The following is a 25,367-nucleotide window of genomic DNA, read 5'->3' as shown; positions in this document are numbered from 1 at the left end:
AATATTCACCATATATGCTGTTTATATTGCTTGTAATTGGGATGAAGTAAACATCTGTTGAGTATTTTAACATTACATTTTTGATTGTGTTGAATTAAAAACCCAAAAATGCAGCGGGTCCACCAGACCCACGAACACTGGCTGAGTAACAAAAATATGAACACCACACAAGGGCTAGAGTAACAACCGAGAAACGGCATAGTCTCTATGCTCCGCCCCTACCTTCACAACGACCCTAGAGCCATAGCCGAAGCCGAGCCAACTCCTAATACATACAACCGGCGTAGCGTCATAGAACGTCTCTGAAATGGTTCACGCCCACTTTTAGGGGAAAACAATCCGGCGAGCGCCATACACAGTAACGGATTGAGGACGTGTACTAACCCTTACAAACATGTAATTTGTATTTAAACATTTTTTTCACACAGTAGGCTACCCCTATTATGTATTTGTATTTATTTATTTTTTTTCCACATAATATTTTTTATTTTATTTTAAATACATTTCCATGTATTTATGCCCTCTGCCTGCCATCATCATCAATATCTTGCTGTTATGGAAATATCATGAATTACGGATGACGCTATCGAAAGCTAAATCAGGCTAGTTGTATAGCTGGACAGAAAAGTGCACTCAGTAGCTACTCTAAATATAAAGACACAATATTATACATTTAAAGATGTTTACTTCTTAAAACCGAAGTAAAATCATTCACTGGCTACCTGGTGACTCGATGAGGTACGAGTAAATGTCCTGGTAAACCACTTGGTGGGGTTGTTAGACCAATTTGACGCTGGTAGAATGAAACGGGATATGTTTTTAAGTTGCCCAAATGAAGTTTATAAATGTATCGTTCACGCTCTATGAAAGGCAGGGTGGACATATAATTACTCGACATATTTTATCTAAGTGATTTCTGAAGTTATACACGTCTGCCGGCTGTGTACGGACGTTGTTTTGTGCCGCTATTTTGTATTGAAGTCTATGGGAAGTCTGGCTTGTTTTCCCCTAAAAAGGGGCGGTTACAAAATTGACAGTTAAGTTCCCGGATGCGCCGGTTGTATGTATAGAGGACGTTTTGACTCCAGAGGAACGTTGGTTGATGTCAAGTGATTTTGAAATGACATCTTCAAGCTACTCCCCTTCACCTTTACCAGTGAATATGTTCATATTCGTTTTGTTCATATTACATTTTTATTGTTAGTTTGAATTACATTAATTTGACAGACAGCATTCGCTGATGTTGACCAAGCTAGCGCCAACGTAACCAGAGCTGCCAACTCTACGCATTCACCGTGAGACACGCAATTTACACTTTTCACACGCTCTCACGTCACACATCAATTTTCTCACGCACAGAAAAATCGTGAAGCAAAGAGGACACGGAGACCGACAGACTAGACAGAGCAGGTTAGTTATGATATAAAAAAATCTCAGCTCTCAGATTCTGTCAATTTTATTACGCAATTCAAACAATAAATACAGTTTTGGCGCTTGTAAATGCTTCAGCCTTTCTTCCGCTCTCTTCCCTGAACTGAAACGTAGTAGTGGGCTGTACTTTCCACATGATTGACATCAGGTTCAAGTACGCCCACAAGCCGTGCGAGTTATTCGTGTATTGCAGTTTGGCTGGTGGTTATGTTGCCCGCATACCGCCTCCCATGGCCGAAACTGGTATTACGACACCTGTCGGGCTGTGGCTAGTAATTTAGCATGCTAATTCAGGTTGATATCTCTGCAGCACTATAACTTATCATTTTTTTAATTACATCATCGCCTTATTTCTTCTCATTCTTTTGATGCGTGTAGCTCATTTTTTGGATATTTTTACCTCAATTCTTACACATGGCACCTTTAAGGTGAGACACAGCAGGCAAAAACATTGTTTGTTTTTTTTACTGGTCAATTTTGAGATTTTTGGATATTTGTCTTCAATAACATGTCTTCTTTCAGACTTGTGGTGAAAAAAAGTCTGAAATACACATTTAGGTCTTTATTTTACTACACTTTGTCTGTTTGCGTCTGTAGATTTCTCATAAATTCAACAAAAGTTGTCGTTGTAAATCCTCCCGCTGCTCCGCGATCGCTGTCTGCACCCTGTCATCACACGCAACGCTGGAAAGCTCTCTCTCTCCTGTACAATGCTGTCGGATCCAAATATGGTCATTTCCTTTTTATCAGCAACCAATCGTGAAAGTAAAAGGGCTGAATGCGTAATCTCATTGGCTGATGATAAATCTTTAAAGCCCGTTTTCTCAAAATGACTTTTCTCTCATTCTCCAAGTCAGAAATCTCCACTTCAGTAGCACCGATATACACCAAACTTCCCAGTCTTGTACCTAGTTATATTATGAAGACATTTACAGAGGGATTTGTAAATATATTATTCCTAGCCTGATTTACATAACATTTTATTCCAAAAAACATGGCGAAAATCATTTTTTAAGGCTATTGACAGTATTTTCTGATTTACAGGATAAAACTAGATATCCATAAATCCCTCTGTAATTTTTTTCCCATCTAATATGTGAGCACAATGAAAAAATAATTTTGAACCTTGCTTTATCCAATACTCAGATTTAGTTTTTTTTTTAATATATGCAAATTAGTGCATATTTAATTAGATAGTGCCTAATTTGCATATTTAAACATTAAATGACAGAAAACTTGTAATACATTTTTTTCTCATCTTAATGTAGGTAATCAACTGGGAAAGTTTCATGGTGATATCTGCTAGTTAAATTTTTTTACCCTATTCACCTGTAGTGTCTCGCCTTAACCGCGGAAAGACGTCAGTACACTCGTTTTTCAAGTTGAAATCCTCCGACATTAATCTACTAACTCTCCTGACCGCTTTGGCGGATTCAGCGGATGGCGGATAATGATTGGTCAGATCACCTGTCAATCAAACTCCCTGTGAAGGGTCAATTACAACCACAACTGAGACTCAGCATCCACCATCTGTCATGAACACTGTCTAGTTCAGCTCGTAGACGGCTAACAGTGATACACATGACAGAGAACACTAAAGGTCTGCTCTCCCCTCAAAAGGGAAGGAAACGGTCAAAAGTCTCTGTAAAGACACATGCTTGTTACAATTCCCTAAGAGAAAAGATGAAACAATCAAGAAGATGAAAAAAAAGGAAGTATATGGGAAATATCTGTGTGGTTTGTTTATAAAAGTGTCTACAAAAACAACTAGAATATCTGGTGCCCAAGCAAAAGTCAAAGGTACTTTACATCTTTGCTCAAGTAAAAAGAATTCAACTTGTGGTTAATTCGGGTCAAGTCAAAATTTATACAATACAGTTTCAAAGCAACTTCACATTAATAAAAAAATTATAATAATAACAGTGTTAATGTTGTAAAACTCATAAATTATGAAACATTCTATATCAGCTACACTGTAATAAAAAATAAAAAATGTATTTCAAACTTAAAAACTCTAGTTTAATCAAATTGGCTATACTTTACACTGACTTAAAAATATTTTAATTTCATGGTGGCACATCAGGAAATTCACAATAAAAACAACTAAGAGTTTAATAAATTGCATATCAATAAATATTGTACTTTATTATTATTTATTTATTTATTTTTAAATTGTACATTTTTGTACATTTTACACTTTAATTTTACACAAAACTTTAATGTATTTTTTTTAAATAGTTGAAATTAAAATTGAACGGAGATTAAAATAAAACTCTTAAAAATCAGCTTTAAGAGTCTAATAAATTCCATTTCAATAAATATTATAATACATTATTAATTAATTTACTTTTTTTTTTTAAATTGTACATTTTTTTACATTTTATTTACACTTTAATTTTACACATAAATGTTTTTTTTTTAATAGCACATCAGGAAATGCACAATAAAAAGAGTTGAATAAATTCCATATTAGTAAATATTGTACCTTTTTACTTTTTTCCATTTTAATTTAAATATATATGAATAGTTGAAATTGCTTAAATTATTTTGCCGAGTTAAAGTAATGTAAAAGCATGTCACCATGACTTACTGTTCATTTTACAGTGTAAATTAAGCTCAATATAAGTAAAATACATCTCAATTAAGTTCAGCGTTGTTTCAATTCAGTTCAATAACTCTCTTGATGTTGCAACATTTAACATCTCTGGTCTGGACGTTTTTCACCCGTTTTATGGTCAATCAGGTGAAAATGGTGCATCTAATCAGTTTTAATTAAGTAACAACACATCTTTTCTCAACTAGACACATGAACTGAGGAATCATTCGTGTCTGGAGCATAAAAAGGTTTGATCAGTTCCTCAAAGTATATGAAAAACACCAAGTATGTGCAACAGTAACAGATGTTTGACTTTACAAACACCATTAATAATTACTGACAAACAATTTAAACACCACACACAGCCTTCAATCAATATTGGCATAATAAAAAAGCCAGTTTTCAAGTGGCCCTGAGAGAAACATGTGTGTTTACCTTTGTCGATTAGAGAGTCTCTCTCCAAACACACTTCTGCTTTGCTCAGCCTCCCATTGGCCGCTCACGAGCGCTTCAAAGTTCACACACACAAACACACACACACACACACACACACGACTGAATGCTGAGGAGCTCGTAAAGAGGAAAAAGGAATGTGTGAGGAATCCGCTTCAGATCCTCGTCTGGAGACGCTTCACCACACTCACACACGCTTGTATATCGTGACTCTTCCAGTGACGGCAGAGCGTTTGAGGAAGTGAGAGTTCGATGGACAAGTCTTTTCCTCTCTGCCTTTTAACACCACAGTTAAGACGAGAGTGAGAGAAAGCTCAGCTCTCTGTGTGCCCACAACAACATGATGTTCACACCAGAGCTGTCATCAGGGAAGTGCTTTTGTGTCTATGTGGTGTTTTTAATATGCTTTAAGACAAATCATGTGTAAATTCATAAGTCGACAGCATTGCTGAGTATTTTCTCCTTAAAACTGCAGTGAACCAAAGACAGTCTCAAAAACACGCTTTGAAATCGCTGGTGTTTCTGACATCACAAACTACCTTGTAACCAATCAGATCAACGTGTGATCGTCAACCAGTGGATCTCTGAGCTGAGTGAGTGAGTGGAGGCGGGGCTCATTTGCATATTCATAGTACCGCGCATACTAAATGAGGCAAGGGTGTCGCGTTACATACTATATATTTTAAGAAGAAAAAAAACATTTGGGCTAAATATGTCATTTTGGTGATCAAAGATTAGTTTTACTTTTAAGGGATACAATTATTGACTTACAGGGGGACTTTAAGGTCAAATGAAAATTAGAAATGTTGCCTTTGCCACTAAGTGAAATAGTTGAAATCTGAAGTACTAAAATTACTAACCGAAATAAAAATAAAACTGAAATTAAAATACAGTTATACTAAAATAACACTGGTTCACACCTCTGCAGAAATGTTGGCGGATCTTATGGATGATGGATGGATGGAGATAGGAATGTTTTCTGGTGTAGTTTGTTAAGTTAGGGACTCGAGCTCAGGGGAATTTGACAAACAAAAGAAACCCTTCGTATTGCATTTAAATTTAGCAGCTGCAGTTCTGCTGAAGTTCTGGCAAAGGTTTCGACGCACTTCCTGTTCACTCAGAGAGACACAAGCCAGCTGAAAATGACTACACACACACACACACACACTAGACTATGTGGACTAAGGAAACTATTTGAACAGAGACAGATCTGATGATAAAGGAGCACAAGAACTATGAAAATGTATCTAAACAACAGTTATTCTGTCATCATTCACCTTCATGTCGTTCCAAACCCATATTATGTGTGAAATGAATGATGCCAAATGCCATTGTTTTTCACTAATCTCATAACCAATTCCGTTACAGCAAGAATTAAACCTTTTCTGCTTTCGTTCAATGGAAAAGAGCAGCGGGAACTTCTACTAAATACTTTCTTTTGTGTTTCACGGAAGAAGAAAAATCACTCTGGAATGACATGAGGAAGTGAAAAATGAAAAAATGATAATATTTTTATTTTTGGATGCACTTTTCTTTAAAAATCTTCCATGCAACTTAATGTTTCACTCCGATGAACAGATAAAGATGCTCAAACTGGCCTGAATCATGCATGTAAGAACAGAACAGAGATTTTGACAGATTGACAACATCCATAAGTAGCTTCACACTGACTCTAATAACGATGGATATTACAAACGCTCATGCTCAGTCTTGTAAGTATTTATTACTATCCAGATTGTGACATTGCAAAGCTGATAGTACAAGTCTAGAATCTTTTAAACGTCTTTTAGGCGTTTGCTCAGGTTTCTCTCCCACATCTTGATCTTGTATTCTGCGAGTTTCGAGTTTCTCTAGAGCCGCCTGCCTGTGGGTCCCATCAATATTACGTCTGAAAGCGAGATCTGAATTGCAAAGGGCTGTTATGATTGGAGGGGATCTCCTGAAAACCCTTCTAGCCTTTTGATGGATGTCTAAAAATAATTCAACCACTAAACCACCGGCTGCTCCATCCTAATGCATTCTGACACTGTTTGTTGAACTTTGATGTGGGAAGAGATTGTGGCTAGAAGAATAAAAGAAAATAATGTGTTCCCAAAAGATCATATTGCACATTAGAAATATCAATACATAAAGTTTGTACAGTTACTGTATCAGATGATAACAGCATGGTGTTTTATATATACCATGGTGTTTAATGAATTACCATGGTATATGTCAAACAGCAACAATATGGCGTTCAAAAACATGGTATAATCATCATGGGACATAATACACCATCACAACATGCACATTACACATGCTACTTAAAGCAAACATTTACATCATATCATGTCCAATAAAACTTAAAAAAAAATGCTGGGTTGTTTCAACTAATGTTTGGGTCAAATATGGACAAATCCAACTGTTGGGTTTAAAAATGTAATTTAAATATTTAGACCAAAGGTTGGGTTTAAAAATTGTATTTAAATATTTAAACCAATTGAGTTTGTCTATATTTGACCCAACCATGGGTTAAAACCCCCAGCTTTGTAGAGTGTAATATAATGATACTTTTTTGTCAGTGTTTCAATTTATTACATGTTATTAGATGAATGATTACCATGTACTGATTCACACCGAAATTACTAGTAAATTTCACTAATTATTACAAAGATATGACAGTAACACAACACGAATTAAACGTGAAATTTTGAAGTAGACAGACTAAAATACTATTTTCTTGTAAAACTTACTCCAATAACCATTGTTTTATTTTTACCAAGCTGTTTTCGTGCAGTGCCGATGTACATCAAGAAATACCATGGTATTTTGTCTTACCTGCTCTCACATCGCACTGGTAACAAGTGGATTCAGTGTCCGTAATGTGTGTTTTTGAGTTGTTATCCACTCTTATCATTCCTGCGAACATCATGTTGGTTTAAACCCGGTAAATCCACGGCACTAGTGCGATAAGTTAAACTCCCAACGCCGCGCGCGCGCGTGTCATCCTCCGGTGCGCGGCGCGTGCGCTTTTGCGCGTGAACCCGACGCCGTTCACTTTCCCAGAGAAATACGAAATTTTACTTCACACTTTCCACATAACAATAGTCCGCAGATAGCAGGGTTGTCAAATATGAAATCTCAATCGATGCTTGAAGAGAAACAGATCCACACAAAAAAATGGCGAGTTTCCTGTGAGAGGAAAACGCCGAAGGGAAGCCTGAAGAAAGTTCGCGGTTGTGTCCCTCTGATTAATGCGTATCAAATACCTCAAGGTTCTTTATTTTATTTCCCTTTTCCGGGTGAAAAACAGAGCCACGGCACATGGTTGTCAACAATCAGACGAGAGCCGGATAACAGCCGCACTTTGTGCCGTTATGTGGCGCGTGAAGGAGTTCCAGTGACGTCAGCTGGAATTTGACTCCTCTGATTCACACTAAAGCAAAACTCCCATCAACTTCATGAACTGGACGGGCTTCAAATGCCTGAATAATGTCATTACAAAACATCAAACAGGCATTTATTGTCCTGCAAAACAAAACAGAAGTGTGAACAAACAATATACAATATCTGAAATGCACCTGATCCTCTGTTAGGACACGTGTGAACTTGACTAAAAAAACAAGATGAAGAAAAATGAAGTTAGTGAAGAGAAAAGATCCTGCAAACACTTGATTTGATATTTTATCAATGACATTCACGCACTGTAAAACGTGTAAAATCCTGCTGAAACTGTACACCGTTTAGATTTAACAGGACAATAAATGTCAAATCTATGCTATATATATATTCAACAAGACAATACATACTAAAATATTGTTTGTCAAAAGACATTTCCGGAAAGTCCCTGTGTTATTATGTTGGTTGTCAGTGGGCCTAAACATTCTCAAAGCAGATTTTAATCAACAGTTCAAGCTGTGTCTGGGTTGAACATGTTCTCTTAAAGGGATAGTTCATCCAAAAATCATCATTTACTCACCAAGTTGTTCTAAAACTTTTAGGTAATTGAATAATCAAACGTAAAATAACATTGCATATTTTAATTTATATTTCACTGTATGCATTAAATATAAATTAATAATCTGTGTTAAAGCTACTAAAGTTATTAAGTCAAGATCAGTGAGTGCATGATTTTTTTCTTTTGTTCTTTGATTGACTTAACAGTCATGTATAGGCCATTTTAGGCTGCTGTCACTTTAGTAAACGTACTAATATATAATTTACGAACTGGAATAATAAGCAGTCTGGAATAATAAGCCATCTGATCCGTTTCCCAGGCGTAATGCGGACACACAGAGTGCTCCTGTTGTGTGTCTTTCTCTCTCTCAGCTGAACTGGGCTGTGTTAGTCTCGGTCAGATGAACAGAGCCGCTCTTTGTGTTGTGCTGTATAGACGGTGGAAAGGCCTGTGCTTGTCTCATAATGGTTTAATTGAGCTAAACCCATCAGAGTGTCAGAATCAAAGTCTCTTACAGACGCAGCTAAATCAAATTAACATCTGATCTTGTGACTTTAAGTCCCAATGTGAACCAGTGAACCAGCAAACGACGGCTCTTCTGTGGTCAGTGTGAGTGATGTACTGTAAAGGAGAATATCTGACATTTTCCAGATTACAATAAACACTAAACACACAGAATAAGATTTTGAGGTGCAAGATTAAGGATTTTCATGACTTTCACCTTTGACTTTTGCTGACACTTAGACTTAGACAGACTTTATTGTCATTCAACTGCACATTTTACACTATACAGTTGAGCGAAATTTCGTTGCAAGGCTCCGAGCATAAAAAAGGCAATATAAATATAAGTATGAACAATATAAAAATATATGCAATATAAAATTAACAATTCGGAAACAATTATGACTAGTACAAATATCTATAGCAGCAGGATGTATTGCAGTAAAAAAGACAGATAAATGGACAATATAACATACACTATCAGTAAAAAAATTTTTTTTTTTATAATGACTATTTTGCACATTTTATAACTTTTATTCTGAAGTCATTGAAACTATGAAGTATGGTATAGGCCTGCCGTATATGAACTACCCATCTAAAAGGGAACAAAACATTATTTATACATAATTCATGGAACTTTATTTTTCTGAAATGCTTTAGTTCATCTAACATTTATTAAATGCTTGTTTCAGAGAACCTTCAAAAGTATTTTTTTTTTTTTTTTTGCAAAATTCTAAAATGAAATGTTCCCTTGCATAACCAAGAAACATTATTTATTTATTTTTAAACTGGACGTTTTGAACGTTCAAAGAACATTCAGAAATAGCGTTTTCAGAACTTAATAAGAAAGTTAGCGAAACAGTGTTTTAGATCATGTTTTTGTTTTGTATAGTGTCAAAAATGTAAAGCTTTTTTATATTTACATTGTCTATATTCCAGCTCCAGGACTGCTTATTTAAAAAAAATCATCTTGACTTGAGACCTGAACATGTATTTACCTGTCATACTTTGATATTTGCATCCCTGCATCTCTTCTGAACTGTAGTCGTCCCTGTAATCGCTTGATGTAGCCACTGTGTGTCAGTGTTGTACAGCTTCATAAATCTCGAGCTCTCATGTGGGAGTCGAGTCGAAATGTTCAGAGAGAAAACACTAAAGCCTGAGAGAATATTATAGAGATCAACGATGTTAACAGCTGAATGACTTTTTTTTTAATGAGATTTTCTTTTTCATTCATTAATGTCCATTCATTTCAGAGGCTCAATTTGGAAATCAATTTGTGTCCTCAATATCAAACTAACATTTTAGTAGGAAAACTGTTAGTAAAAAACTGTTTCTCGAGTAAAAATTAGTGCCGTGAATGCCGTCAAATCGATTAATTGCGATTAATCGCACCTAACATAAAAGTTTGTTTATATATTATATGTGTGTATGCATATAAATATATATTGTGGATTGATTTATATGTGTATTCCACATGTACCAGATGTGGGCCGGATCTGGGCCAACACTATGTTGCTTGGGTGTATATATGTGTGTGTGTGTGTATATACACATATATATATATATATATATATATATATATATATATATATATATATATATATACACACACACACACACACACACACACACACACACACACACATATTATATAAACAAACTCGATTTGATCGATTTGACAGCTCTAGTAAAAATCAATAAAAAAAACCTAAGTGCAGATTGTATTTGAGAAATAAATAACTAACCCCTTATAAAATGGTCACCCTGATGTGATCAGTTGAGATGTAGTTAAACATAAGGGCTGAGTTTGTACGAAAAACAAGTTTTATTGACAACCGTGATAAACATGTTTATAGCTTTCAGGTTGAAATGAAAGAACAACAGAACAATCATCTTGCAATTAATATGAAAGATGACAGCTCAAAATTGAGGAACAAGGCATGATAACAACATGCAACCATTGAAACAAATACAGATTGACAGAGAGAGATATGACCTTAAACTAAAAATACTCTCACAATATGCCCAGTCTATAGTGCAACATGCACATTCATCTCCATATCTCACGGCATCGCATCATCCGGGTCCAAGTGCGCCGCCCTGCTGGAGAAGACGTCGGCTAGCATGTGTTTGGGAATCTCTGATCCGCGCACGCGCAGGGTGTAGCACGCGTCCTCCACCTTTCCCAGGCTCTGCCGAAGCGTGTGCAGTTTCTTGGACACCTCGTAGGGCCCCGTGTTCCCGATGAAGGAGAAGCCGTCGTGGATTTCCCTCAGGAATCCGCTGAGGAGGAACGGCGTGTCCATGTCTCCGTTGCCCACACTGCTAATGCACATGCGCATCAGCTCGCCCGTCAGGTCCGCGATGCCCAGCAGGTAATCGGTCGGCGTTATCTGGAAGGTCAGAACGCACGGACCGGGACACGTGACCTCATCTACAGCCTTCAGCAAAGAGACGAGGAAACAGTGAATATCTACTGTCAAATATGCCATAGGAGACTGATCAATCTAGCAAAGAAACAACAGTACACTCAAACCATAGACGAGGCTTAAAGGGTTAGTTTACCCAAAAATGAAAGTTCTGTCAGTAATTACTCTCCCTCATGTTGTTCCAACCCCGTAAGACTTTCGTTCATCTTCAGAACACAAATTAAGATATTTTTGATTAAATCTGAGAGCTGTCTCACTCCTCCGCAGCGCTTCTGGGTTGTACATCAGAACGGAGGCTCACTATTGGCCAGCATCACACACATGACCAGCGTCGGCCAATAGTGAGCCTCCGTTCTGACGTACAACCCAGAAGCGCTGCGCTGTTACACTACGTGAACTCACTCAGAGAAACACAGAAGAAAATGAAGAGTTGAACAAAGTCGTTATTTTTGTTTGTTTTTTGCACACTAAAAGTATTCTCGTTGCTTGATAAACTTAAGGTTGAGCCACTGTAGACACTTGGACTATTTTAAACATTGTCTTTACTAACTTTCTGGGCCGGCAAGTTTCAATAAGAGAGAAGCCTATGGAGGAGTGAGACAGCTCTCAGATTTAATCAAAAATATCTTAATTTGTGTTCTGAAGATGAACGAGAGTCTTACGGGGTTGGAACAACATGAGGGAGAGTAATTACTGACAGAACTTTCATTTTTGGGTGAACTAACCCTTTAAGTCTAAAATGCATGTTTGAGCTGTTTTAACTGAAAGCAACATATCTTAAAATATATCAGTGCCATTGTTTGTCTCCAGATGTCACCACAGTCATGTGTGTTTTTTTCTACGGCACGTTTATAAAAGCCACTTAAATGCCCTAATTGAACTAAGGCCTAATCCTGGCTTAATCTAATCCCTGTGTGTGAAAACAGGCCAAAAAGATTTATGTATTGAATTACATATACAATATTTCCATCCATTTGGATTACATAATCCATAACACATTAAACTAATACGTTTAATGTGATGCATATTTGTCAATCATACATAAATTAAACAGATAAGATTTCTGAAGTTGTGCTTATAAACTGAATGTATTTTAAATACACAATAACCAGGTTTTGTATAATCAATAAATCCATTCAGTTTTAATCCCATTCATTTGAACTAACTGAATATTGCTTGATCCACAGCTACTCATATATTAACCATATTAATACTTTTTTTTAACTGAATAAATGTAGTTGTTTTCACAATGAACATATGCTGATTTGAAGCAATTTGAGTACATGCGTTTTGAAAATATGATTATTTATTAATAATAAACTATGCCATGATTTTTTTAGTGCAGAAATCTGACCTGTTTTATTTAGGCATGACTGACAAATATGCATGACATTTTGTGCATTAGTTTATGTTAAAACTGTGTAATCCAAAAGGATCGAAATTTTATATGCAAATACATCTAATACATTTTAAATTTAGGACAAAATATGTTTTGAGTGTAGCGATGCTTGCCGTAGCAAACACCATTATATAAAAGAGTTTATTCACAAACTAAATACCTAAAAACTATAAATGCACAGGCCACACATTTTCCCTCAAACTAAACCAATGCATCTAAAAATACCTCCGAGAATTATTTACAGAGAGACGTGCAAAGCAGTCAGCCCTCATGACTTTCTAAAAATAACAGCAAAAGATGGAGTGATTGTCACCGATCTGATAAACCTGCTGAATGTGCTCTTGAAAACGTAGCCCGTCTATTCGAGCAAGACAACATTAAGGAGGTCATGTTTATATAAGGAGAGATGCGTAAAAGTGTTTCAGGTTGACTTTAGGGTGCGATATCATACCTTGTTTTCCCTCATGAAGACCAGCCGAGCGTTGATCTCCTCCAGGCTGATCAGTGTGCGATGCCGGATGAAGTGATGGAAGGACACGGCCTCCACATACTCCTGAATCCCTGAAAATACAGAAAACAAAGACGCTCTGTCCATTACTGCGCTCCTTCAACTCAAAGCTTTCATTTGATCATTTCACAACATCATTACACTTCAAAAAGCCAGAGCCCTGATCTTGTACCTCACAATAGTCTAGTAAATCTCTGTGTATCTTCTACATTTTGTTTCATAATCTTAAAGGCACACTGTGAAGGAATTGTGTTTTTGTCAAACAGCGACCCCTAGAGTCGCTATGGAATACTTGCACTGTCGTAAATACCGTAAATACGTAAATTTACTGGCCACTTCATGCGTTTTCTCAGATCGGATTTCTGATTTATCAAAACAATTCCATTTACACCTGGTCACATAAATGTGACCGCAATAAGAGAGAGCGGCAACAGCCCTGGTAAGATCACTTCATTTCTTTACTTTTAATGATGATGATTGTGTGTTAAGCGTCTGCGATTTACTTTCACTTTGATTTGCGATAGTTTGCACGTTGTCTTGATGAATATGCTCAGTTGCTCATCTGCGGTGATGCGTGTTCCAGTAGCGTCGTCATATCTGGCAATAACATATAGCCTATAACACGCTCTCACACGTTTTTATTTTTAGCATTTTTGGGAGGAGTACAATTTACATATGTGGTTTCAACAACCGGATGCATTTACACTTGTCCAGTTTCGTCTGGAATGCGTCTCAGACCTCCTCCTGAAGTGGTTTGAGCGGTCGGATTCAAATCCGTCTTGAATGCGTTTCGGAGGACATTTACACCTGGTCTTTTCACGATCAGATAGCTATCCGATCTGAGAAAACGCATGAAGTGGCCAGGTGTAAACAGCCCCCATGACAAAAACATACGCACGAAAGCCGAAAACAAACGCTGGTTGGCCTCTCACGTCCATAGACAGTATATAAACGCTCACGTCCAAATTTGAGGAAGTGATGGGGGAAGTGACGTATGCCGTAAAGCAGTCGAATTTCGTAGTTTTTTTTGTGCTCGGGTTACTACCCGAACCCCGCAGTTACGTAGTGCCAGTAAAAGCGATACAGACCCCGTCAGGCTATGGCAGACCTGTCATTCAACCTATTGTAAGTCAATGTACCATCACAAGGGTCTTGGAAATATATTATGAAGGTTGAAAAGTTTCACAGTGTGCCTTTAAATAAGTACAGAGATTTACACTGCAGGTCAACAAATTGGCATCAGTTTTGTTTTGTTTTTGAAAGAAGTCTCTTATACTCACCAAGGCTGCATTTATTTGATCCAAAATAGAGTCAAAAGTTGTGAAATATTATTATAATTTAAAACAGCTGAATTTATAGTAAAGTGTAATTTATTCCTGTGATCAAAGCTGAATTTTCAGCATCATTACTCCAGTCTTCAGTGTCACATGATCCTTCAGAAATCATTCTAATATGATGATTTGATGCTCAAGAAACATTTCTGATTATTATCAATGTAATATTTTTGTAGAAATGTCGATCATTTTTTTAAGGATTCTTTGATGAATAGAGTTCAGAAGAACAGCGAAATCTTTTGTAACATTATAAATGTCTTAATTGTTCATTTTAATGTATCCTTGCTGAATAAAAGTATTAGTTTCTTTGGTTTTTGCTGAAGCTCAAACATGCTGCGAAACATGAGAATGAACACGTCAAGCGAACATGCTTGAACTGATGTGTGAGTTGATGAATGTTTGTATGTGAATAAAAGCCTAAATTAAACCTGTTCATCATATAAAGCGATCGACTCTTCAGAAAATTTGGACTGAACCGCTCAATTCATATGGATTAGTTTTACGATCTCTTTATGAACTTTTTGAAGCGTCAGTGTCAGTTGCGTAGCTGTCAAAAGAGGGACAGAAAACAATCAGATTTCATCAAAAAGATCTTCATTTGTGTTCCAAAGATGAACAAAAGTCTTACAGGTTTGGATTATTTAAGGTTTTGGAGTAAATAATGATAGAATTTTCATTTTTGGGTGAACTATCCCTTTAAGACACTGTTAGTGTATATTTATTTTCCAACTATGGGCTGTTCACACTGAACTGCGCCCCTTTTCCATTGTTTTTCAATGTAAACATGTTTGACCGTATGACCCGTTTGGCGTTCCATAGACGGTCGCACTCAACGGGTCTCTAGACCTCCAGCTTTTATTTCATTCCACCAGAGAATGTCTAATAAAGGGAGAACTTCCACTCTCAGTAAACTTCCGGCTTCTGAACTGGTTGCAGTTACACTCTGACTCCATATGAGGGCGCTGAGGTCTATGGCGCTATACCCCTCAAAATCCACTTTTCTCAAGATATAATTTTTTGTCTAGTAAGTTGAATGTTGTATTCGAAAGGAGATGCAAAGAAATTACACACTGCAGGGTGTTAGATTTTTTTAGAGTCACTTATTTGCTTTAAAAAGTCTTTTAAAATGTCAATGATGTCATACACATCGTACGACCAGAGATACTGCTTTACGGCAATCCTTCAGTCACTCTGGTGCTTTCGCGCTCTGCACCTTCTTTTCTTTCGAGGCATCGACAACACAGCTGACACAGGCAAACACACGTGCTAGAAGAGTTTTTGTTTTGTTGTTTTAAAAGACCACGCCGAAAATACACACACACACACACTATGCCATCAAGCGGTATCTCTGGTCGTAATCAGTCCTTCACTGACCAATCAGCGTTCATTAGCAGAATGCTAGCGTGTTATGGGCAACAACAACTCAACCTGTAAGAAATCGAAAGGACATAAGTACTCGTTCATTCAACTTTCGACCTATAACCCATGTTGAACTTGCAAAACCTACAATCAAATCTGAGATTTCTCAATGGCAATCGGGTGAAAGAGACAAATTTAGCCGTCTAGCACCATAGACTCCCATTCATTCTGCACTCATGGGCGATCGCCCCCAGTGGAACTCTGGTGGAACTACAACCAAAATTCGGTACAATAGGACTTAATAGGGAGTGGCCAGGCTCTCCGTAGACGGGCTCTGGTTAAACTGACCTGAGTCTCGCGTTTTTAACAGCAAAACGTGTTGAACCCTAAGATGTCGTAATGTGAAGTTATTTTCAGGCATTTAAACAGCCTCAGTCAGTAGATGATGTTTAACTGGGCTGAGCGACTGACCGCTGTATTTGTGTCCAGATCTTGTGTAAACACCAGGACAATAATGACAGGACGGAAGACTTTGTGATTAAGCTTTACTTTCGGAGTGGCAATTAACATCAAAGACGTTCTTATCTGTCGCTCCCCGGGCACCGATTTGCATGCAGTGTGACAATTTTCAACATAAAAATGAAAACAAAAACCTAATTTGAGTCTCGCCCGAAAACGCACAGTTCTTCATGATGCAGTGCGCGTGAACGAGAGCAGTGCTCGCGGTTCCCAGACAAGCTGAAATCCTGAAGGTTTTGTTGTCTTCTCTCAGGCTCAGAAGGAAGTGAGATAGCGTTATCAAGCATGAGATTGGAGACTCCCTCTGCAAGACATTTCTTTGGAGGTTAATTTGACAGAACTGTCACCTTACTGGATGTAAACACACTGAGGCTAAAAGTCAAAATCACTAACTAGAGCAAGACTTAAAGTTGCAACACTTGTTCATCTGTTAGAATCTCAAACGTAGGGGATTTCTGACTCCTGGGTTTATTATAATTAATATTATATTATTATATATATTATTATATATATATACAGTGAGGAAAATAAGTATTTGAACACCCTGCTATTTTGCAAGTTCTCCCACTTGGAAATCATGGAGGGGTCTGAAATTGTCATCGTAGGTGCATGTCCACTGTGAGAGACATAATCTAAATAAAAAAAATGCAGATATCACAATGTATGATTTTTTAACTATTTATTTGTATGATACAGCTGCAAATAAGTATTTGAACACCTGTCTATCAGCTAGAATTCTGACCCTCAAAGACCTGTTAGTCTGCCTTTAAAATGTCCACCTCCACTCCATTTATTATCCTAAATTAGATGCACCTGTTTGAGGTCGTTAGCTGCATAAAGACACCTGTCCACCCCATACAATCAGTAAGAATCCAACTACTAACATGGCCAAGACCAAAGAGCTGTCCAAAGACACTAGAGACAAAATTGTACACCTCCACAAGGCTGGAAAGGGCTACGGGGAAATTGCCAAGCAGCTTGGTGAAAAAAGGTCCACTGTTGGAGCAATCATTAGAAAATGGAAGAAGCTAAACATGACTGTCAATCTCCCTCGGACTGGGGCTCCATGCAAGATCTCACCTCGTGGGGTCTCAATGATCCTAAGAAAGGTGAGAAATCAGCCCAGAACTACACGGGAGGAGCTGGTCAATGACCTGAATAGAGCTGGGACCACCGTTTCCAAGGTTACTGTTGGTAATACACTAAGACGTCATGGTTTGAAATCATGCATGGCACGGAAGGTTCCCCTGCTTAAACCAGCACATATCAAGGCCCGTCTTAAGTTTGCCAATGACCATTTGGATGATCCAGAGGAGTCATGGGAGAAAGTCATGTGGTCAGATGAGACCAAAATAGAACTTTTTGGTCATAATTCCACTAAACGTGTTTGGAGGAAGAAGAATGATGAGTACCATCCCAAGAACACCATCCCTACTGTGAAGCATGGGGGTGGTAGCATCATGCTTTGGGGGTGTTTTTCTGCACATGGGACAGGGCGACTGCACTGTATTAAGGAGAGGATGACCGGGGCCATGTATTGCGAGATTTTGGGGAACAACCTCCTTCCCTCAGTTAGAGCATTGAAGATGGGTCGAGGCTGGGTCTTCCAACATGACAATGACCCGAAGCACACAGCCAGGATAACCAAGGAGTGGCTCTGTAAGAAGCATATCAAGGTTCTGGCGTGGCCTAGCCAGTCTCCAGACCTAAACCCAATAGAGAATCTTTGGAGGGAGCTCAAACTCCGTGTTTCTCAGCGACAGCCCAGACACCTGACTGATCTAGAGAAGATCTGTGTGGAGGAGTGGGCCAAAATCCCTCCTGCAGTGTGTGCAAACCTGGTGAAAAACTACAGGAAACGTTTGACCTCTGTAATTGCAAACAAAGGCTACTGTACCAAATATTAACATTGATTTTCTCAGGTGTTCAAATACTTATTTGCAGCTGTATCATACAAATAAATAGTTAAAAAAATCATACATTGTGATTTCTTGTTTGTTTTTTTTAGATTATGTCTCTCACAGTGGACATGCACCTACGATGACAATTTCAGACCCCTCCATGATTTCTAAGTGGGAGAACTTGCAAAATAGCAGGGTGTTCAAATATTTTCCTCACTGTATATATATATATATATATATATATTACAAATCAGGGTTATTATAGTTAACTAAAACTAAAAGCATAAAAAAATGTTGCTTGAAATAAAAAGAAATGGAAAAACTTTTGGAGCCAAGGCAACATTTCTCATTTTTATTTTCAGATTTAGTAAAATAACTAAAACTCGAAATTAAGTTTTAGTTTTTAAAAATGAATAAAAACTACACTTTTTTTTAAAACTAATAAAAGTTACAAAACCCGAAATATAAACATAAAAATATTAATAAAAACTATAATAGTATCTGAATGATACTGAATGACACTACTGTTCAAAAGTTTTGTGTATTTTATTACATTATGGCATCTTATTTTAGAAAGCTGTACAAACTCACAGTAGTAGAAGTGTATTTTTTGGGAGTAGAGGAAAAGAGATCGTGTTAATCTGTTAATCATCCAAGAAGATGAGGACAATCTCAAAATGTTGGACTAAGTGATCAGTTAATCAATAGCATCCGACTTATCTTTCATCCTTTGATTTTTAGCTATCATACTTATGTTTTGTTTTGGAAAGCACAAAGCAATTCACATACACAACCGTTAAAAAATAGATTTATAGGAGAAGCTTATATACAGTATGTATATTAAGTATAAGTGTAAATAATTTATTAATTAATAAAAGGCAAAAATTGGAAGAAACAAAAACAACAACATACACAACAAGCAACAGAAAAAAAAAGTTAATAGCTTTATAAGATCTCAAAATTCAAAATATCGTTTAAACTGAATATTTGCAAATATTGTATTGTGAGATGGACGTGATTAACAGACGGACGCTGACAAAACTACTACACCATCAAACAAGACCTTAAGATAATAACCCAACCAGAAACCATCTCTGTCCAGGTTTAACACCACTGACCTCTTCATCTCTGACGGTCAAGAATTAAACGCTCAAGGCCTTTTGCCACAATAACAGAGCTGCATTATATATGGTCCATCTCTGAACCCAGATCAGACGCTGATGAACTGTGCCAGTGTGTCTTGTGTACCCTTCACCAAGCTTTCTGAGCCAAGAGGAAACAGATAATTAGGCTTTCAGTGAGCCAAACACTGGAGACATAGAGTGTGTTTGTGTGTGTCAGTGAATGGAGATGACGGTCTAAACGCTGTGCTATGCAGGAGTTTGATGCCAGGCATGAAAGAAAAGCGCCGTTTCTAATACGGGCATTGGGTTATCTTCATTTCTATCAGGTACAGTGTGTGGAGAAACACTCGTAATCGAGCAGAAAAGACACGGTTCACATGCTGAATAAAATGTGCATTTGTAGAAGAGAAAAAAGACAGGAAATTCTTCATGCAAACATGCCGTCATCAAAAAAAATATATAATAATATTGCTGCTTAAATAGACAGTACCAAGACTATAGGAGAAATAAAATAAGCGAATGATTTAATGGTGCCTCTCTATGATGCTGATAATTTGGTCCAACTTATAAGTCCTAATTATGCATTATGATTATATTGAGCACATTTATTTTAGCACATTTTAAGTATTTTGGTATAGTAGTAGCAACTGAGTCTATTTTTTTTGCATCAAATAAAAACCAGACAAAATATAGAAAGAAATTCAGATGTTTTACATGTACACAAAAATTCTAAAGCTTTTTTTTTTTGGTCAAATCTTCCTAAACAAGTCCTTAAGTGATCTTACTAAATAAAACGCTGTGTTACTTGCATTAAAATTAGGACAGTCCAGTCCAAAAAAATTGTTTAATAGAAAGAGGGATCTTGCAGAACATGCAAAAAATCTTTGCCTTTTCAGCAGAAATGCATGTGCAAGTCTTAAAAGTGTATTTTTTGGTTGTAATAAAACAGATGCATTTGAAAAAAAAAACTTTAATGTAATATTTCTTTCCATTTTCACAAAAAAGGATGGATTTACATTTCTAGGAAGTAGGATTTACATTGAAACAATTTTCACTTTTCAAATTGCTAGTAAATTTCACTAATAATTACAAAGAAAGGGCAAGTAACACACTGAAATGAAGTAGAAAGCCTGAAATAGTATTTTCTATTTCATTTTCATATCTAAATCATTGTTCTCGGTGTAAATCCTAACAAAAATACTATGTTGCTTAATGCTACTACAACAAAAAGAAAGAGAAAATGTGCATTATTTGTGCTTTATTTATGGGAAAATATTAATTATAGTTCCCAGAATGCAAACAAACTAACCAGCATTCACAATTAAAATTGAACTATGGGCAATACCAGTTTATTTCCACTATTATTCTTAAATCAACACATGAAATCTGTGCTTAAAGTTAATGCTGATTACAGTATTTATAGTGTCATTTGAGTGCACTCGACTCATAAATCTGATGATTGACATGACTTTGAAGCAGCTTATGTAACAATTAATTGAGTATTCAGTTGATTACAGAAGGTCATGTTATTATCATATTACCTGTTCATGCACAGCGTGAACTTACTGGATGCAATTAGTGTCAAATTTACCCCCAAGTAGCTTTAATGGGTTTTGTGCAAAAACAAGCCCATTAAACACGACCACAGACTCTCTCAACGCTTGGACCCGAGGTCGAGCGACGTCTGCTTGCCCCTCACAAACCAATAAAGCTCTTCAAACAAAAAGAAAAATAGAAACCTAATTGACAGGATCTGACCTCGGTCACGTCGCTAGAAAGACCCCGATGATTTCTCTGCGACCATAATCTAAAAATGACTTCCCCTTACCGTTAGATAACCGCAGAATTTGGTAGGTCCCCTCCCTCCCTTATCCACACTTTCCTCAGAAGTTTGCAGACATTGTGTCTGCCCTCGCTCCTCTTATGAAAGACAAAAATAATAATGGCTGGAAAAGCATGGTGACCTTTTTTGGAAAGATTTTTGGATCATGTTGACCATGAATATGTAACAAATAGATATAAATGTAACAAATTAGTATTATTATTACTAATTATTAAGCAAGATGAGATATTACGTAATACGTAGTGGCGTAAAGTGCAGACCAACAACACAGGTTTGAGCAGAGAGACCCAAAAGTCTTCAACACTGTGATGATGATGATGGCAAGATTTGCATATAAAAACGCATGTTAAACTCATGAAAGTATCATAAGAACCAGATATTAGACTAAATGTTGTCATTTTATGATCCACATCAGGTCTTATAAGACTAGCACAGAATTACTTAATCTAAATTATATAATAATAGTCCTGTCAAATTGATTAATCGCAGTTAGTCGCATCTAACATAAAAGTTTGTGTAACGTTTATATAATATATGTATGCATACATATATGTGCACACACACATATTATATAAACACTTATAAAAACTTTTATGTTAGATACAACTAATTGCGAGTAATCGATTTGACAGGACTATATAATATATATATATTAGTGTTCAAAAAATAATTGAGAGGTACAATCAGGGTTATTATCATTACCACCACTTATGTTAACTGAAATAAAGCTGAAATAAAATAAAATATAAATATTAGTTTTAAATAAAAAAAACTTTAAACAAAAATTTTGAAATGTTGCCTTGGCAATAAACTGAAGTAAGTTGAAGTTGAAGCACTAAAACTAAATGGAATTAAATAAAAACTAAAACTGAGATGAACGTTCGGCTGTCCACTGACAGTACCTGGTGTAATTGCTCGGTGGAACTGGTGTAAATCTTCTCCTCTCAGTTCTTCTGCGATCTGTCCGATCTTCTGCCTCACGCTGTCCAGTTTCACATCTGCCTCGTTCAGGATCTCCTCCACATCTGGAACACTGTAAATAAGCATGAGTGTGTGTTTCGTTTTCAGTTAAGGCACTTCGCAGATGCTCTTATCCGTGAAAAACTCACAGTATAAGTCACATACAAAATCTAAAGTTACTTTGTACTATGATGAAGGCTTTCCTTTGGCTTATTTTCCTTTTTATCAATTATCAGATTCTAAGTCAACCAATTTATTAAAACACAAACAATTCTATCTATCTATCTATCTATCTATCTATCTATCTATCTATCTATCTATCTATCTGTCTATCTATCTGTCTGTCTATCTATCTATCTATCTATCTATCTATCTATCTATCTATCTATCTATCTATCTATCCTTCTGTCCATCTATCTATCTATCCATCTATCCTTCTGTCTATCTATCTATCTATCTATCTATCTATCTATCTATCTATCTATCTATCTATCTATCTATCTATCTATCCTTCTGTCTATCTATCTATCTATCCTTCTGTCTATCTATCCATCTATCCTTCTATCCATCTATCCTTCTGTCTATCTATCTATCTATCTATCTATCTATCTATCTATCTATCTATCCTTCTGTCTATCTATCTATCTGTCTATCTATCTATCTATCCATCTATCCTTCTGTCTATCTATCTATCTATCTATCTATCTATCTATCTTTCTGTCTATCTATCTATCTATCTTTCTATCTATCTATCTATCCATCTATCCTTCTGTCTATCTATCTATCTATCTATCTATCTATCCTTCTGTCTATCTATCTATCTATCTATCTATCTATCTATCTATCTATCTATCCTTCTGTCCATCTATCTATCTATCCATCTATCCTTCTGTCTATCTATCTATCTATCTATCTATCTATCTATCTATCTGTCTATCTATCTATCTATCCATCTATCCTTCTGTCTATCTATCTATCTATCTATCTATCTATCTATCCTTCTGTCTATCTATCTATCTATCTATCTATCTATCTATCTATCTATCTATTCATTCCTACTAACTGTAAAGTATTTCACTACCTATTCACTTTATTTGACTATTTTCTCAAATATATGTGACCCAGGATCACAAAACCAGTCATGGGTATATCTGTGGCAATAGCCAACAATACATTGTATGGGTCAAAATTATTGATTTTTCTTTTATGCCAAAAATCATTAGGATATTAAGTAAAGATCATGTTCCATGAAGATAATTTATAAATTTCCTACCGTAAATATATGAAACATTTATTTTTGTGAGTGAATCGCGAACATAAATGCACAACTTTAAAGGAGATTTTCTCAATATTTTGATTTTTTTGCACCCTCAGATTCCAGATTTTCAATAGTTGTATCTCGGCCAAATATTGTCCTATCCTAACAAACCATACATCAATGTAAAGCTTATTTATAGCTTTCAGGTGATGTATACATCTCAATTTAAGAAAATTGACCCATGTGACTGGTTTTGTGGTCCAGGATCACATAATTATGTATAAAGAATATATATCATGTACATAAGCAAGCTCTTGAATGGATCTCACCTGGTCACCCTGTGCAGGAGGAATATGGTCCGTTTGCTCTCAATGGTGATATCTCGACTGCTTTTCACCAAACGCTCATATTTATCATGCTTGGTGTCCAGTTCTTGCTGGAATACTGTCGGAGAAACCAGTAAATAAATCAGATTCATTAATCTGGTGTCGTTAACACATGATGCTGCGCACACACACACACACACACACACTCACCTTTGAAAGCAGCAATGACAGCTGAATCTGGGTTCACACAGTCCTCGGACTTCTGTCCGACTTCTGTCCTTCGTCTTCGGCCGCATCCCTCGTCTAAGACGAACATTAAAAACATATATTTACATAAATGAGAACATAACTCACCGTCACGGCAATCTATGAGCAAACGAATCTTAGTACGAGGATTTCTGCATGAAAATCAAAGACGTCGTCAGGCTTTACCTTCTCGTTTACTCATCTCTGTAGTAACGTGTTTTTCACTGGACACGTGAACTGTTCAGTTATGTACAGTAAACTCTTTTATTTTACCAGCTGATTGTGATTTTAGTGCGTGTAAATCCAGCTGAACGCCTTTATCGTGGGTTTACACGTGTGCCTGTGTGATTACGTACTTCCGCAAATATTAAACCTAGAAACAACTTATTTTATAAATGTGTAATCAAACCGTGCATTCGTTATAAAAACAGCGATTTACGTCCGACTCGGTTTAATTTGAACGCTGGCACGCACACGGACTTCCATTGTTTACACGGGACCTGCGCGTGTTGATTGCGTGTTGCCGCAAGACATTCTGGGTAATGTAGTTTAACCTGGTCCATTGACTTCCGAGGTTATTTTTAGTCCAGTAGTAAAAGTGATCTTCTTTAAATGATTTAGGTGCTCAAATTTCGTTTAAATCATTTAGAAAGCGTATATTTTCATAACTGTTTTTATGTCAAAGTAATTTTTATATTATTTTCTTATAAACGACATTAAAATAAATTAAAATAATTGAAAGTAAACTAAATGAAATGAAAATAAATTGAATTAAATGAAAAGAAAATAAATTAAATTTAAGAAATTAAATGAAAAATGAAAAGAAATTAAATGAAAAAAGAGTGAATGAATGAACGAACGAATGAACAAACAAACAAACAAACTAGTGAATAAAAATGAATGAATGAATGAATGAATGACAAGGTGTAGATTTTTACAAAAAAGTATTGTAGTGGTACAATTGTACATTGTTTCATATTCATATACAATGATATTTACATAATGTTTCCTTTACTATCACTACTCTCATGGTCATGGCACAGGATAAAACAAATTGAGAGAGAGAGGGAGAGGGAGAGAGAGAGAGAGAGAGAAAGAGAGAGAGAGAGAAAGAGAGAGAGAGCTCCTTTGATTGCACATATACAGTATATCAGATTACAGTTCTTCCTCCTGAACTTCAGCCTGGAGGATTGATGCCAACTGTGTACGTGCCACCTAGAGCCTCCTCACTGTCTGAACG

General features: G+C 36.4%; 2 protein-coding genes across 4 annotated transcripts in view; both read right to left on the bottom strand.

Moving 5' to 3' along the window:
* Window positions 1-7,851, bottom strand: part of disc1 (DISC1 scaffold protein) — a 61,566-nt gene extending 53,715 nt beyond the window's left edge. For all 3 annotated transcript variants that reach the window (XR_014603541.1, XM_084092932.1, XM_084092933.1), the window contains exon 1: window positions 7,298-7,851. Coding sequence is in view for 2 of the 3 variants with exons in the window: in XM_084092932.1 (XP_083949058.1) it covers window positions 7,298-7,391 (94 nt within the window). In the remaining variant the exon portion in view is untranslated. The remainder of the gene's footprint in view (window positions 1-7,297) is intronic.
* A 2,876-nt stretch (window positions 7,852-10,727) lies between these two features.
* On the bottom strand, window positions 10,728-24,642 carry tsnax (translin-associated factor X). Its single transcript, XM_084092846.1, has 6 exons — window positions 24,314-24,642; window positions 24,092-24,184; window positions 23,885-23,999; window positions 22,240-22,370; window positions 13,201-13,310; window positions 10,728-11,362 (listed from the first exon to the last, which is right to left on the bottom strand). The coding sequence occupies exons 1-6, from the start codon at window positions 24,327-24,329 to the stop codon at window positions 10,985-10,987; spliced, it is 843 nt and encodes a 280-aa protein (XP_083948972.1). The 5' UTR covers window positions 24,330-24,642; the 3' UTR covers window positions 10,728-10,984.
* Between the last annotated feature and the right edge of the window lie 725 nt (window positions 24,643-25,367).

Source organism: Abramis brama (genome assembly GCF_963993115.1).
Source record: "Abramis brama genome assembly, chromosome: 19".
In the NCBI taxonomy this organism is placed as follows: domain Eukaryota; kingdom Metazoa; phylum Chordata; class Actinopteri; order Cypriniformes; family Leuciscidae; genus Abramis; species Abramis brama.
The sequence above is the reverse complement of the archived record's forward strand: the minus strand, read 5'-3'. Positions and strand labels throughout refer to the sequence as shown.